This window comes from Spinacia oleracea, chromosome 5 (genome assembly GCF_020520425.1).
Source record: "Spinacia oleracea cultivar Varoflay chromosome 5, BTI_SOV_V1, whole genome shotgun sequence".
Taxonomy (NCBI): domain Eukaryota; kingdom Viridiplantae; phylum Streptophyta; class Magnoliopsida; order Caryophyllales; family Amaranthaceae; genus Spinacia; species Spinacia oleracea.
Window position 1 is genome coordinate 29352197 of NC_079491.1, and position 15426 is coordinate 29367622.

The 15426-nt window shown below is 34.2% G+C and overlaps 1 protein-coding gene across 1 annotated transcript; it reads left to right on the forward strand.

Annotated features, from left to right (window-relative positions):
- The first annotated feature begins 10189 nt into the window (after positions 1-10189).
- Positions 10190-13177, forward strand: LOC110798810 (plant intracellular Ras-group-related LRR protein 3). The gene is made up of 10 exons (XM_022004004.2): positions 10190-10390; positions 10466-10537; positions 10640-10732; positions 10825-10906; positions 10999-11055; positions 11205-11269; positions 11428-11523; positions 11680-11766; positions 11859-11939; positions 12146-13177. The coding sequence occupies exons 1-10, from the start codon at positions 10292-10294 to the stop codon at positions 12908-12910; spliced, it is 1497 nt and encodes a 498-aa protein (XP_021859696.1). The 5' UTR covers positions 10190-10291; the 3' UTR covers positions 12911-13177.
- Positions 13178-15426: the final 2249 nt, after the last annotated feature.

Here is a 15426-nt window from a genome sequence, read left to right on the forward strand (position 1 = left end):
TATATTTGTCTCCTTGTGGCTGAGAAAAAATAACGAGCTATTGATGAAAAATTAAGAATCACGTCCAACTGGTCCTGCTCCATTCCCTGAAGCGAATGCAATATCACATAATGAAAAAGAAAATACCACACAATAAAAGTAGTCGAGGACGTGGTCATGGGCGTGGGCGTGGATACGAATATGGTCGAGTTCGAGGCCGGGGTGGTTCCTTAATAACTCATATCCCCACCAGAAGGGGACAAAGATGGTAACTAACAAGAGAAAGATAAAAATGATATGTGGCCAATGTATGTTACCTCTATGGAGGAAAAGGGTATTGGTCTACTAAATAATTAGAATTTACTAGATAATATTGAAGAACTTAAATATGTGGTTTTGCTTTCCTGATGAAAATTATTTATCAAGGGTGTTATAGGTTGAAATGCAAACCCTTGACTTTTGTTTACAAGTCGAAATAGGTTCACGACTTAAGTTTGGACATTTGACCATTAAAGGCCCGAAGACATTTTGGAGAAGTATAAGAAAATATGACCTAGAAAACTATAATAGTTTCTTAATCGTGTTGTCAAGATACCCTATATATCTTTCATGAAACTAGTGTGATCCTGCAGACACGATAATTTTGAGAGAGATTTAAGAGTGTTTTTAAATAGTTCATATATTGTCTTTTGAGTGGATGAGAAAAATAACGAAATCTTGAAGAAAAATATTATGATCAAGTTCAACTAGGTAAATCATTCCCATAAGTGAATGAGAAATTGTATGACTAGAGATAGTAAGATAATGTCAATAGTAATTATCGAGGATGTGAAAGTAAAATATAGTATAATCATGGGTGAATAAATGAGTATGAATGTAATTTCAAAATACACATATATACACCAGAAGTGAAATTGCAAATGATGAAAAGCATGTGAAAGTTAGTGATGAGAAAACATAAACTTTATATTTTTGGTAGGTTGGAGAAAAAAAAATATTGGGCCCATTACACCAAAACATCTTGTTGAACTTTATTAACACTCAACAAAAGGGAATCAAGTGTAGATAAACATGGTGTATGAAGATAATGAAAACATATGTCTAATAGACATTGTAGCGCTCTCCGAACCAAATTTATACATGAATACATGCAAGGATTAGTTGGAGATAGCTCTCAACATAATAAAAGTAGTAGTATATGATCAAGATCATAATACAACGATCTTGAATTTGGTACAAATATTTGTTCACATCTTATTGATTCGCTTTATAAGCATGAGTACAAGACTACATTCTGAAGATAGATACTTTTGTGATATGTACCAAAATTTAAATGGATACTTTTGAAGAGTATCCCATATTCCATAAGTTTTGTTTAAATTGTCTTGTCGTTATAATTGAGACATCGGTTTGTGTCGTTATATCACATTACAATATGGACAAATTTAATCATAATTTCAATGATCACTTTGGAATCTAACCAGAAGTTAGAGAGTGAATTATTTCGTATGATATATTAGATGTGATAATCCAGGCCATCCGGGTTTAATAACACCCGTCATTAGAATTTGAAATTGTCAAATAAAAGTTTATGTGCTGACACTCCCTTACATATTGTATATATCTAAAGGCAAGATATAATGATGAGGTTGAATTGTATTTCAATCGATAATTTATAATGTATTGATTGAGAAAATAAATACGTACAAGAGATATATTATTGATTTTGAATAGTTATATAATGATAGGTGATTTGAAATTCACCATGATAGTAAGTGGCCTGAAATTCACCATGATAGTAAGTGGCCTGAAATTCACCTTAATGATAATAGGTGACTTGAAGACCACCAAGAAGTTTAACTTACTACAAGTTTTTTGTGATTGATTTAAGTATCATAAATCTCTTGATTGGGGCAATCATACGTCAGCACGAAAAAAGAAAATATGAATAAAACAACTGCATATTATATCTACTCCCCATAATCAATGTTGATCTCCAGAAGAGAACAAAAGTATGAAATATTTATCAAAATATACGTTGAAAAGTGTATTATTTAGTTGGTGAAGAATTTTATGCCCCATAATATATTGAAAATATTTTTCTAACTTAGGGGGAGACGAGCAAGAATAAGTTGGCAAAATTGAAAGATAATAAATTGATCATGAGTAAGTGTACATGTCACCTTTATGTCCTCGAAGTATGTTTGGACATAAATATCTATGACTTGATTGTGTTAAATTGTTACATGTTAAGAGGCATAAAGGTGTATAATTGTCATAGTGCTCGATGTTACATATATTAAGAGTTGAGAATTATATATCTTGCCAATATTTATTTAATCTCTATAGCTGAAGTGTAGATTATATATAGGGTTCCAACATAGTACGATATAGATTTATTTATGTGAAATGGGCAAGATACTGCAGTTGACGATATTATTGAAAATAAAGAAAACGCTGATATATAGTTTATGAAATACCCTTGAAGTGGTATAGACATCTGAACTAAAATAGATGGCCTATGAGAAAAATTTAATGGTACCAACTTAATATGTATTCAGATATCATTGATGAATAGCATGCAAAATATATATTAACTAATACTTGATGATGCCGGTATACGATGGAACCGATATGCATATGGGAGAAGTAATTGACTTGAGAATGTAGGTCTGAAATATATGTTCTTGTTGATGTTTACATAATCGTAATGATCAAAATGAGCTCATGGACCCGAAGTCCAAAAAAAATTATGGATTTTAAAATCCACACTGTATAGTGTTTTACCTTTTAGGTCTTACATTCATGTGCATGTGTAGTTAATAGGTAAATGCATCATTTATCATACATTTACTTCGTTTTACATTTTATCATTGTATGATTTTGATTTATCCAGTTATGAATTTTATAATGTATGTACAAGTTTCTAAATTATTATCATGACGTACATGAATATGCATCCAAAGCATAATATGACAAATTAGCAACTTTGGTAGAAATTTATAAGAGGAGATTCTTACTCTGTTGTGCTAGTATATAGTAATTGCAAAAGAAGTATATGATGTTGATTTAATAACATGTTATGATTCATGGAAATAAGAGTTCTTGAAGAGCTTATACATGATGTTCTTAAACATCTAGCCCTTTGACTTTTGCATACAAACATCCCAACATTATCATCATCAAATTCATACAATTTAAGAAATGCTCACCCAGGAGTTCACAAATGAAGAAATTAAGGAAGCTATCTTCTCTATCCCGGGCTCAAAAGCGCCTGGACCCGATGGCTTCAACTCTACCTTTTTTAAGGCCTCTTGGCATGTAATTGGAGGTGAAGTGTGCCAGGCTGTGAATGATTTTTTCAGCAGTGGTAAGCTCCTGAAGGAGCTTAATTGCACAAAGCTTTCTCTTATCCCTAAGGTCAGTCACCCTTCGAACGTGACTGAGTTTAGGCCGATTGCTTGTTGTAATACTTTGTACAAGTGCATTACCAAGCTCCTTTGTAAGAGGCTTAAACTTGTGTTGCCGAATTTGATAGCTCCAAACCAATCTGCGTTCTTGGAAAATAGGCAAATTGTTCATAATGTCAGCATTGTGCAGGATCTTGTGGGCCTTTATGGGAGAAAGAATACCCCCCCCCTAGCTGCATGCTTAAAGTGGATATTCGGAAAGCTTATGATTCTGTTAACTGGGAGTTTTTGCAGGAAATGCTCAAAGAACTGAAGTTCCCTGAGAAATTTATTGGGTGGATCATGGAATGTGTTACAACTCCTTCCTTTTCATTGCAGACAAATGGGATGGTCCATGGATTTTTTAAAGGGAAGAAAGGGTTGAGACAAAGGGATCCTATGTCACCGTTGCTTTTTGTTATTTGTATGGAGTACCTGTCCAGACTCCTGAAGCATGTTGGAGAGCAGGATGGTTACAACTTCCATTATAGGTGCAAGTCTCTGCGTCTAAATCATTTGTTTTTGCTGATGATCTCATGTTATTCTGCAGGGGTGACACTTATTCTGTTATGCTCAATTTGAGAGCTTTAGGCACCTTTGCCAAGACCTCTGGTCTTGTTGCTAATTCAGGCAAATCTGCATTATATTCATGTAATATGAAGCCTGAAGATAAGGAGGAAGTCCTGTAAATGACTCAGTTTTCAGAGGAAACCTTGCCGTTCAAGTACTTAGGGGTTAAGATCAGCCCCAGGAAAATGAGCAAGTCCGATTGCACTTTCCTGGCAGATAAGATTGTTTCTAGACTGAGATCTTGGGGCACCAGAACGTTGAGCTATGCTGGGAGATCTCAGTTGGTTAATTCAGTTTTGCTGAACTTGCACTCCTACTGGGCTTCTATGTTTCTTATTACTCAAAAAGTTATTGAACAAGTGATGGGTATTTGCAGATCTTATTTGTGGTCAGGTCAAGCTTATACTTCTAAAGTGCCACCTATTGCCTGGGATGATGTCTGTAGGCCAAAAAATGAAGGTGGGCTTGGCTTCGAAGATAGCAAGGCTTGGAACCTAGCTATGCTAGGTAAGTATGTTTGGAGCTTGGCTACTAAGGAAGATAATATTTGGGTTAAATGGGTCGACCACGTATACTTAAAAGGGAGGGATTGGATAAGTTATTCTCCATCTACTTCGGCAAGCTGGTACTGGAGGCAATTGTGTGCGGTTAAGGACAAATTCAGAGATGGTTATGCTCAGAACAGATGGAATCTGGGATCCCAGAAATACACGGCTGCTAGTGGGTATACATGGATTAAAGGAGAAAGGCAGCGAGTTCCATGGGCTGAATTCATTTGGAATAGGCTTAATGTGCCTAAATGTAGTTTTATAGCTTGGTTGGCGATGTGGGGTAGATTACAAACTGTAACACCCCCGATTTACTAACTTTAAATAAATAAGAAATATAAAAGACTTTATAAAAATATTGCGGAAGCTTATAACTAAATCGGAGGTATCACCGCCACACTTGACCACATTGTCAAGTGCTAAGGCTTACAAAACTCAAACTATTACAACTCAATTATTAGGTGATCTATTTACAACTACGTAACTGTTATAAAAGACTAACGGTAACACTTTGAGCTCCTTTAACTTCTAACTGCAATCCTTCACGATCAATCTGCTCCAGTCATCTTGACTGCTCACCATAGAGGACAAATTCCAAAAGGATCGTCGCAGGGCCACCATAAGAAAAAGACATGGCCGCAAACACACATAGCAAATAAACACACACGTCAGCAAAAAGCTGAGTAATCACCTGTGACAAACAGAAACATACTAATATAGAATAATAAAGGCTCATGTAAACAATGTAGTATGAAACTACATTTCAAGTATGATCCCAAAGATAAAACTAACTTCATACTCTATGGAAACTATAAATCTCCTCTTCATATGAACCTCAAATATAATGATATGATATTTTCCTCTACTAAACGTACTCAAACCAATAGGTGCTATATTTGCTCTTTGTTCTATACCTAGCCTTGGACATGGGTAATTCGAATAATAAACCAACAAGTATAAAAACTTGAAACTCTCAATAGCTACTAGAAAGACTCTCTGAGTTAAGGCCACTTTTGGACCAAATCCCACTTTTGGAGATATTAAGAAAAATAAAGATTGTAACTTGCTCTTCTACTATTGGTTATCATCTCCTTACCAACATGCCAAGGACTGAGGTCTATAACGCCGAGTCTCAAACCAAAAATATATAACTATTCTTAACCTTTTCTCATGATCTGATCAGTACCCACTTTGGGTATATAATATATGCACTTCTCAATTAATATGACACGGCCCCAAAATAATCATAATTTGCAACAACCTTGCTGTGTATAATATTCTAAGCTCTTGAAAATAAATCATACTACTAATCATTATCAACCAAATATGCGACAATCGACTCTTCTAACCTTAATACACTAGTACACATGAAGCTACACCGAAACGATAATTACGCTAGAATCTCCAAACTCCAAAGTATTGGATATCTATACTAACCATTAATAGTATCTATGATAATAATTCTCATAAACGATCAAATATCCTTATTAACATAATTAAAGATCACTAATAATTAACCCAAAGCAATTTGGGACCAACTACACACCAATTCACACAATTAACCAATATCACAACACTTATTATATATACTTTAAAAGAAATATCATCCTACTCAAAACATCACAATATACGTACACATTTAAAATCAATATCATCAAAATATATGCCATACAATATCAAAACCATAATTAATAATCACTAATAAAACATACGTTGTATATCCTTCATACAAATCCAACATAATGAATGAGCGTGATTACGCATAATAATTAATTCACACAAATAATCCGAAAAATTTTGACGCGTGTGATTACAACTAATAATATACACAAACAATTAGATGGGACTAAGTGTGATTACCTTCCCCGAGAGTAATGCTGAATAATGAAATTCAATTGAACGAGTAAAACAACCAAGCACGGTGCGGGTACGGCTGCGAAATGTTGTACGATACGCATGATTGCTCTAATTCGGTTGGGCTTAGAAAGGACTAATTAAACACATGGCCATGAGTAATCATGCGCCAGGTATTATTTTGCAAAAAAGGATTTTGGTGATAATGATGAAGATGATCAAAGGATATATGAATAATTTTTCTTGCTTTTCGTCAAAACTCTTCGTTCAGCAAAATAATTAACAAGAAACGGCTAAAGTCAAAATAATAGGGTTTAGGAGTATTTATAATGCTCCTAAAAACAGTCCTACTAAAAACTAAACTAGGTTTTTAAATTTTCTGAAAATATTAGAAGAGACTACCTAAAATTTGAAAGTGATATAATAAGGATTATAACTTAATTTTGCTATAAATTATATTTTACGAAATCATAAAATATTGGGGTATTACACAAACCAAGGTGAGATTGAAGAAATTTGGTGTGATGGATGATGATCGATGTCCTTTATGTATGCTCGATGCTGAGACGGTTAGCCACCTATTCTTTGACTGTTGCTATTCCAAGGCCTGTTTAGGCGTATTGGCTGCTTGTTTCCAGGTTCGGCTTGATAATACCGGGCTGCTGAACGTCACTGATGGGTTGAGGAACCTTCGGCTGGGCAGAATCAGACGAAGGGTGGTGCAGTCCAGCGTAGTAGCCTTGATGTATGGGCTTTGGATGCAGCGGAATGATGCGATTTGGAACAAGAAAATCCTGTTGCCTGAAGTTCTAGTGAAGCAAGTCAAGCAAAGATGCCTTTGGAGGGTAACTAGTGTTCTTCCGATGAAGGCTAAGCAAAATGATAGGGGATGGATAGTTCATGTGCTTAGTTAATGTTTTCTAGTGTTTTGTGATGTATGGGTGTGTTGCTGCAGATGATAGCCCTTTCCCCCTGGACCCTTCCTAGAAGGTGGCAGGGAGGGAGGAAGATTGATGCTTCTAGCAACTCACATTTTAAGTTGGCAATGTTGTAATCGTTATGATTTCAGTCATGTTTTGTACTTTTGAGCTTTGTGTTAATAAAAATTTATTACCTTTCTCAAAAAAAAAAACATCCCAACATTGATAAGATATTATTAAAATCCTAAAAGATTATTTTTGAAATATCGTCTCAACCAGTAGTTTGAGTACTTAAGAGTTAAGAAATATACATAGTAATTTATTCATGAAATAATTCTTGTACAAATATGAATCATCTTAAAGTATAATATAAAGGTATGTAATGTCCTTCCAATATGGTCCAGAAGAACCATAAATAATATTATTAGATATATTATACCTCCAAGTTGGACGATGATATTGCTATTTATCATGTATTTCCATGAAAGTATATGACCAAAGAAAGTCCGATCCTTATTGATAAAAGAACTACCATTTATGGCCTATAGAAAAAGGTATATATGTCAAATATGTATGGATAAATTTTGTACAAGAAAATGTATTTATCTCAGGTGAAGCTAAAATATTATTATATTATGTATCGAAAAAATCGAAAACAAATGTATCAAATGAGATAGAGAAAAGCACATAATCTTACAGCCTTACAAGTATTATTTTCAAAATATCAATGATATAAATATTCACCTCATTTGTTCAAGTGAAAATTGAAGGTTCAAGTTAAAATTTGGAGAACAAATTTTCAAGTAACTCCATGTTGTTACATTTGAGAAGCTACTCAACAATATTAGATTGATTGAATCAGAAGATTTCAAATGATGTATTCATCAGAGAGAAAAACACCCGTTGCACTCTTTTTCCCTTAACCAAGGTTTTGTCCCACTGGATTTTCCTGGTAAGGTTTTTAATGAGGCAACATCTTAAGCGTATTATGAAAACGGATGTACTCTTTTTCCTTCACTAGATTTTTATCCCACGGGGTTTTCCTAGTAAGGTTTTAACGGGGCATAATTTTCAATAATTGACATCCAAGGGGGAGTTTTATGAAATATTATGTGGATGTCCATTATACCCATAATATCTTTCTAGAACATTCTAGATCTTAGGGTTTATTATTTTCCAAGCAAACTCTATCTATTGTATGTATATATACCCTATTATTCTCATGGAATTAAACACACAATGTGGGAAAATAATAAACCCTAAATAATAGGGTTTATTATACATACAATAGATACTGTTTGCTATTCACACTAGACTTTTGGCCATCTTTTGCGATTCATACCTAAGAAAAATTATAGTAATGTGAGATCTTGTTAGATTCGTATCGATATATATTTTCTAAATATCAACTTTTTTATAACTCTTACATATGCATAATTCAAGATATTGAAAAGTCCAAAGAGCGCAGACTAGCCACGGAGCTTGGATACGGTTTTACGATCGGAGACAAGGGTTAAAGTTTGTGTTGGAAAGCGTAAAGTCAACCATGATGCAGTATTTAAGGAATAAAGGAAGTAAGAAAGTACACAATTCAATATCGGGAATGATTAAATAATTAAATTTTTATTGTATTCAAGTCATCATTGAATTAAAAATAAATAAATAAAATTCTCCATGTATATTTTATTCAATATGGTCGTAATTTTCTACCAAAAAAATAGGATAAATGTTTCATTAAAAACATCATAAAGGTATTTTAGGAAGAAAATGTTAATTTTAAAAGGAAAATTATGAAACTTGTCTTGAGCGCGAGGAGCTACCTTTTCTCTAGCGAGGGACTCAGATTTTTCGAGGGAATCAAAATCATACTACGTTCGTGGAAAGATCATTGTGGAAAAGAAAATGGAAAAACAATAACATAGTGTTTGAGAATTCTAGTTTAATAGAAAAATGAGTTAAATTGTGGAAATAGGATAATACCTTAATTTTAGATTGTTTGGTAATTTAAATAGAAAAATGAGGAAAATGAAATGTGTGGAAATAAGTGAAAATCAACTGCTCCCTCCATTCTTGTTTATTAGCCCCTTATGGAATATTGAATAATTCACTAAAATGATACATTGCATGTGAATCTTTAAAAAAAACTCACCCATGAGGGTAGGAGAGAGAAAAAATTAAGAAAATATGGGTAGATGAAGTGTTAAGGGTTGTTAATTAGAAAACAGAGGGGACCACTTGCACATTTATTAGGGACAAAAGGGGAATTACAATTATAATATAAGAGTAAAAGAGAAATAATTGTTGAAAAAATAAGGAAATATTCTAAAAGGTACTAATAATAAAAAACATCACAATACAAAAAGGGGACTAATAAGTAATAAACAAGAACGGAGGGAGTAGTTATATTTTGCGTGTTTTATTTTCCATACCTTTCCCCTCAAAAGTGATAGAAAAACCGTGGAGAGCAAAATTAAACAAGTGAAAAATATGTAATATTCATTTGCCATAGTTTTTCATATTAATTAGCCAAACAAATTAAAATTTAGAAATTTCACATTTTTGTTCAAATTTACTTTTCTACAGATTTTCAAGTTTTATTTTTTCTCACATTTTCACATTAGCTTGATTAGTTGATTTCCAAACACAGTGTAAGAATTAGTGCAAGGGATTATTGTTGCGTGGACCTGTAGACCCAAAGTCAAAAGTTTACTCTTACCTACATAATGACCTTTATTGTTCACATAATAACTATATTAAACTTAAACACTATTTTCATAAATTTAGTATGGATCAAATCTATTTAAGAATTAGTACAAACGAAATAGTTTAAAACTTTAAAATACGTTTTATCGACGGCTTGGTAAATAGGGAGGTAGGGTTTTAGGATGTGTGCTGAGTGCTGACTAATGAAACTGAGAGAAGCTTTATACTGTAAAGAGGAGGCGAGTTTGATTTGGCGGAAGGAAGAAGCATGAGTGAGTTGAGCGCGGAGGACATCCTTCGGGAGAAGAAGACTCATAACCCCAACTCCATCACTTCTATCTCTCTTGATCACAAAGCTCTTTCTTCTGTAAGTCGTTACACACTTTTTTTCTCCATTTTCATATGTAAGTTGTTAGCTCTAATCTTATTTACCCTGTTTCAGGTCTCATGTTTAAGCAATTTCAACAACCTTGACAGACTCGACTTATCCTTCAACAGTTTAACATCACTCAAGGTTTATTTTAATTATATAGGCTTAATTTCTTATTGGGATTTCAAAGTTAATTTCTTATTGGGATTTCAAGCTTAGTTTCTTATTGGGATTCCAATTATGTAGGGTTTGGAGTCGTGTTTCAATTTGAAATGGTTATCTGTGCAACAAAACAAGCTTCACACCTTGAATGGGATTGAAGCGCTCACTAATCTCGCTGTAATCTCGCTGCGCTTCTATTTCATTTCTGCATTTACGATTAACAAATTGATTGTTTTACATTTCTGATTTGGAAATGGGATTCTGGTTAGGTGTTTAACGCTGGCAAAAATAAACTTAGATCTATGGACCAGGTGAAAACCCTGGTCAAATTACGTGCTTTGATATTAAATGGTCAGTTCTCAATTTTTGATTTTTTTAATTTTGTGTATGTGCTCTACTCTTTGTAACAATGGTAAAATTTACCTTCTTTCTGCCGTTTGCAGACAATGAGATTACATCAATTTCTGGCCTCGATCAACTTACAGAATTGAATACTCTTGGTACACCTTTTATCTGCTTATCCACCATATGTCTTAACGTCTCAATCTTGATAATTTGTAGAAATTATACTTTTGTAGGGATTTTGTCAGTCATTCTCATGAGTTATGCACATATTTTCTCTTACTTGGCTTGTGTATCTTCATTGTAGTTCTGTCTAGGAATCCTATCCGTAAGGTGGGCAATTCATTGGCTAAGCAGAAATCGATTGTAAAGGTGAGTAGATTTGATGCTGATTAATTTGAGGTAATATCATATAACAGCATCCAGAAGATCAAGTTGTTCTAATTCTTCACGTGCTGATTAATTTGAAGTAATATCATATAACAGCATCCAAAAGATCAAGTTGTACTAATTCTTCATGGGGATTTCAGATTTCTCTCTCCAACTGCCAACTAGAAGATATTGACAATTCAATCAAAGCTTGCACTGGACTTGAGCAACTGCGCCTTGCTCATAATGATATTAAGGTGTTTGTTTGAATTCCTGTCTCTCCTTGAGTGTTAATTCGTCCATGCCGATGCCTATCTGGTTATCTCTGGCTAATCACAATAATTTTCTGGCTTTACTTTGCCGCCCCCATTTAAATAATTAGAATGCACACTATCTTTCTCCTCCTTGAACAGACTCTTCCCGAGGGGCTGGCTTATAGCAAGAAACTTCAAATTCTGGACTTAGGAAACAACATGATCTCAAGGTGGTCAGACCTGGAGGTATGCATTTTATGTTGTTTTCTTTTTTCTGACATTATCTTTGAGTTTTTTCATGATTTCCGGGATACTTTTGGTAATTGGATGATTTGCAGGTACTTTCTTCATTGCATAACTTGAAAAACCTGAATTTACTTGGAAATCCAATAGCCGAGAAGGTCAAGCTCATAAAGAAGGTAACATTTGTTGCTAGCATGTGATTATTGCATCTGCCAAAAGCACTTGGTGGTCATGTGTACCACCAGACCACTAACTCTATGAACCGGTGGGGTTGCCGTCATATTGTTTGCTGGTGCAAGCTTCTACTTTGATAGTTCTAATACTTCTAATCAATATATGTGGAGACATTGATTGTTTATTTTTGAAAATAAACATTTTGCAGGTGAACAAGTTAGTTCCCAGTTTGCAGATACTCAATTCTAAAAGAATGGATATGAGCAATAAGAAGGATCAGAAAAACGAGAGTGCTGTGGTTAATGTAGGAAATGAGCTTAAACCATCAACCAAAAAGGATCATGATGTGAAGCACTGGGATACTAGTTCCAACAACTACATGGATGTTGATTCTGACAAACAGGTGAATAATAAAGGGCTGAGTAATGACCATAAGCTTGCCAAGGATAGAAAACTTGATGACAATACACATGTTATGGGTAAAGAGGGATCTTGCAGGAAATCGAAGGTTGTAGAACGTAATGAAAATGTTATTGAGAAAAGAGATCAGAAGAATCCTAGAAAGCTTAAAACAAGTCAAATACCTGAAGGGGAGCCAGAAGTGGTACAAATTGATGGTAAGAATGAGCAGAAGAAAAAGGAGAAGCACATAGAGAAAGAAGTTCCCGTGCAAGAAGCTGAAAAACCTGTAAAAGATGAAAGATCAAAAAGAAAGGTAGCACATTTGGATATTATTGATGATAAGGAAACTTCATTTGCAGAACTTGTAGCTTATGATGCCACCGAAATTGTGAATCCTCCCGACAAGCAAAGAAGAGGCAGCCAAGGTGTTGGAAAAGTCGACACATTTAGTGCTCTGGTTACTTATCCCGCAAAGAAAAAGAAAAGCAAGAATCAAGGTTCTAAAGCTTCTGTGCTTCAGTTTCTGACGCCCGAAGTTGGACTGGGTGGGCCATCAGCATGGACCGACTGATAACTACTGATGCATTCTGTTGAAGCTCAGTTCTATGTGAAACTACTTGTCATCTTTTTTTCTTGTTGGTCCTCTCCGGTATCACTTGTATCATTTGCTCAGGTCACTCAGGATACATATCTGGCTTACGCTGAAGGTGCAGGTACTTCAGGTGTAGTCCTTGTAGAATTAAATGTCTGCTTTTGTGGTGCTCAGTTTTTTACTAAACCAAATTTTTTCATATCACCGTAGAGGTCAATCATACAATCTGATGTTTCTTTTCCTAGATCTTTCTCTGTCCTTGATAGTGTTACTACTGTTAATGCCACTTACTAGTCAAATTATCTGCACTAAAGCTTGTCAAATTTGTGTCTTGTGATTGAGAAAGCATGAAATTTACTTAATGAGGATGAAAACGGAGATTTAAGGATACAAGTGCTTCCATTTTCTTTAGACCATCATTTATCCAGCATAAAGCACCTGCAACTTATTCTCTTCGTGTCCCTTACAAAGATCGGGCTTTGAGGTATTTATATAGGGTTATGAAAGATCTGTGTAATGTTTTCGTTTTTCTTTTCCTTTTCCTGCTCTTAATTAAGTATACTACTTGGTTCTGGAGCTGTGAAATGGAATGCTCCTCCGAGTAGTTCATTATTTCCTGTCATGAATGGCTGATATCTGTCATAAAATGGATTCACTACGCTGCTAGAGATGTCCTGCCATTACTTGAACATTTTATGTCCAGGATCCTTCCTTCTCGGCAAAAAGAAGTAAGTCCGTACTGATTAGCTCAGACTCGAGAATGACTAATGGAGGTTAATTAGTTGTAGTCGAAGAAAGGTATCCAAAGTTGATGATATTCAAGGTTTTTTTGGATGTTCCATCAATATCGTTGATGTTGGTCATAAAGGAAATTAATATTGTAAAGTGATGTTTAATGTTGCATTGGTCATAGAACGAGTTACATTGTACCAACTATATTAAAAAAAACTACTCCTTCCGTCCTAAATTACTCGTTACACTTACCTTTGCATATAGTTTGAGGTGATAAGTGGTTGCTTGGTTATCAATTGTTATTTGATTGAAAAAGTAGATGTGATAGGAGTTTGTGAATTTTATTTTAATTGAACGAGAGAGGGTGTGGAGACAAAAAAAAATTTAGTGGAAAGAGAGATAATATAATAATTGTGGAGTTATTATTAATTTAGAAATATTACAACTAATCTGGGACAGACGAAAAAAAAAAGTGTAACAAGTAATATGGGACAGAGAGTGTAACTTTTACAATTGTATAGTGATTGTTAAGCTATTTTTTAAAGTGCTAATTTCATTGAGGGTTTGTGATTCTAATGAGAATTTATTTTTTTATAAGGTTGAAATTTAAAAGTTGAAAAAATATATAAAATAAATGATTAATATTGAGAGTTAAAGAGGCAGATGAAGTGGAAGAGGATGAATGAATACATAAACTAAATGGTGAATAGATGTTAAATGAGGAAGATGAAGTGAATGAGGTATATAAACTGTAAAATGCTTCGTATAACCAACAACAAAAGAAAAATTGAAAATAAATAAATATTTGTGGATAAAAGATGGGGTGACATGTGTCATCTAATCGTTTGTGGTTTTCCTTTTTAAACACTAGGTATAAACTAGGTATAGATGAGCTAAAATGACCTACATTAACATCGACGGACTTTAGAGGAATTAATAGAGTATTCCATATTTTCTGTTGAAAAATGTTGGTCATGTACATTTCTAGTGGCTGAGTGGTAAGTGGAAGCCTGTCAAATTGGATCATCGGATCGGTATTAAACAGTTAGGTCCCGTCGAAATCGGTTAATGTCGGGTCATATTTCTATTCGGGTCGATTTGGATACGTACGTATAACTTTTGTTTGGAGGAAGTCGTGTGATAAATTGTTTTGGATTGAATTCAGTTTCGGTTCGGGTAACTTTGGTTCTGGTCAATCTCGGGTGCAGTTGGAACTGGTTCGGGTTTAAAATAGTTTTGTATCGATTTGATTTAGTTTGGATTGAGGTTGGTTTGGGTGTATGTCGGATTCGTTACAATTTCACTGGATTATTTTGGGTACGGGTCATGTCCGCATTGGCTAAGTCTCAGATTTGGGTTAAGTATGGATTGATGAGTTTCCGGTTCGGGTCAAGTTTGGAAAAGACGTACATTGGATTATGGTCGGTTACACATTGTTTGTGGTTCTAAGATTGATTGATTTAAGTTTGTATTTTTGTGTTCTATTAATCGAGTGACTCTCGAGTTCGTGATAAAATTGAGACCACTTTACTATTCTAAGACCTCGTGCAAATAAATTTTTTTAGACTTATACTTCCTCCGTTTTTTAATACTCGCAACGTTTATTACATTCACGCATGTCAATGCACAACTTTGGTCATTTGTATCTTAAATTCTCTTTATGTAAAAATTATAAAAAGTTGATATTTTGAAAATACACATTGAGACGAATCTAACAAGATCTCACATGACTATGTTATATCTTATATAAAAAATACCAAGAA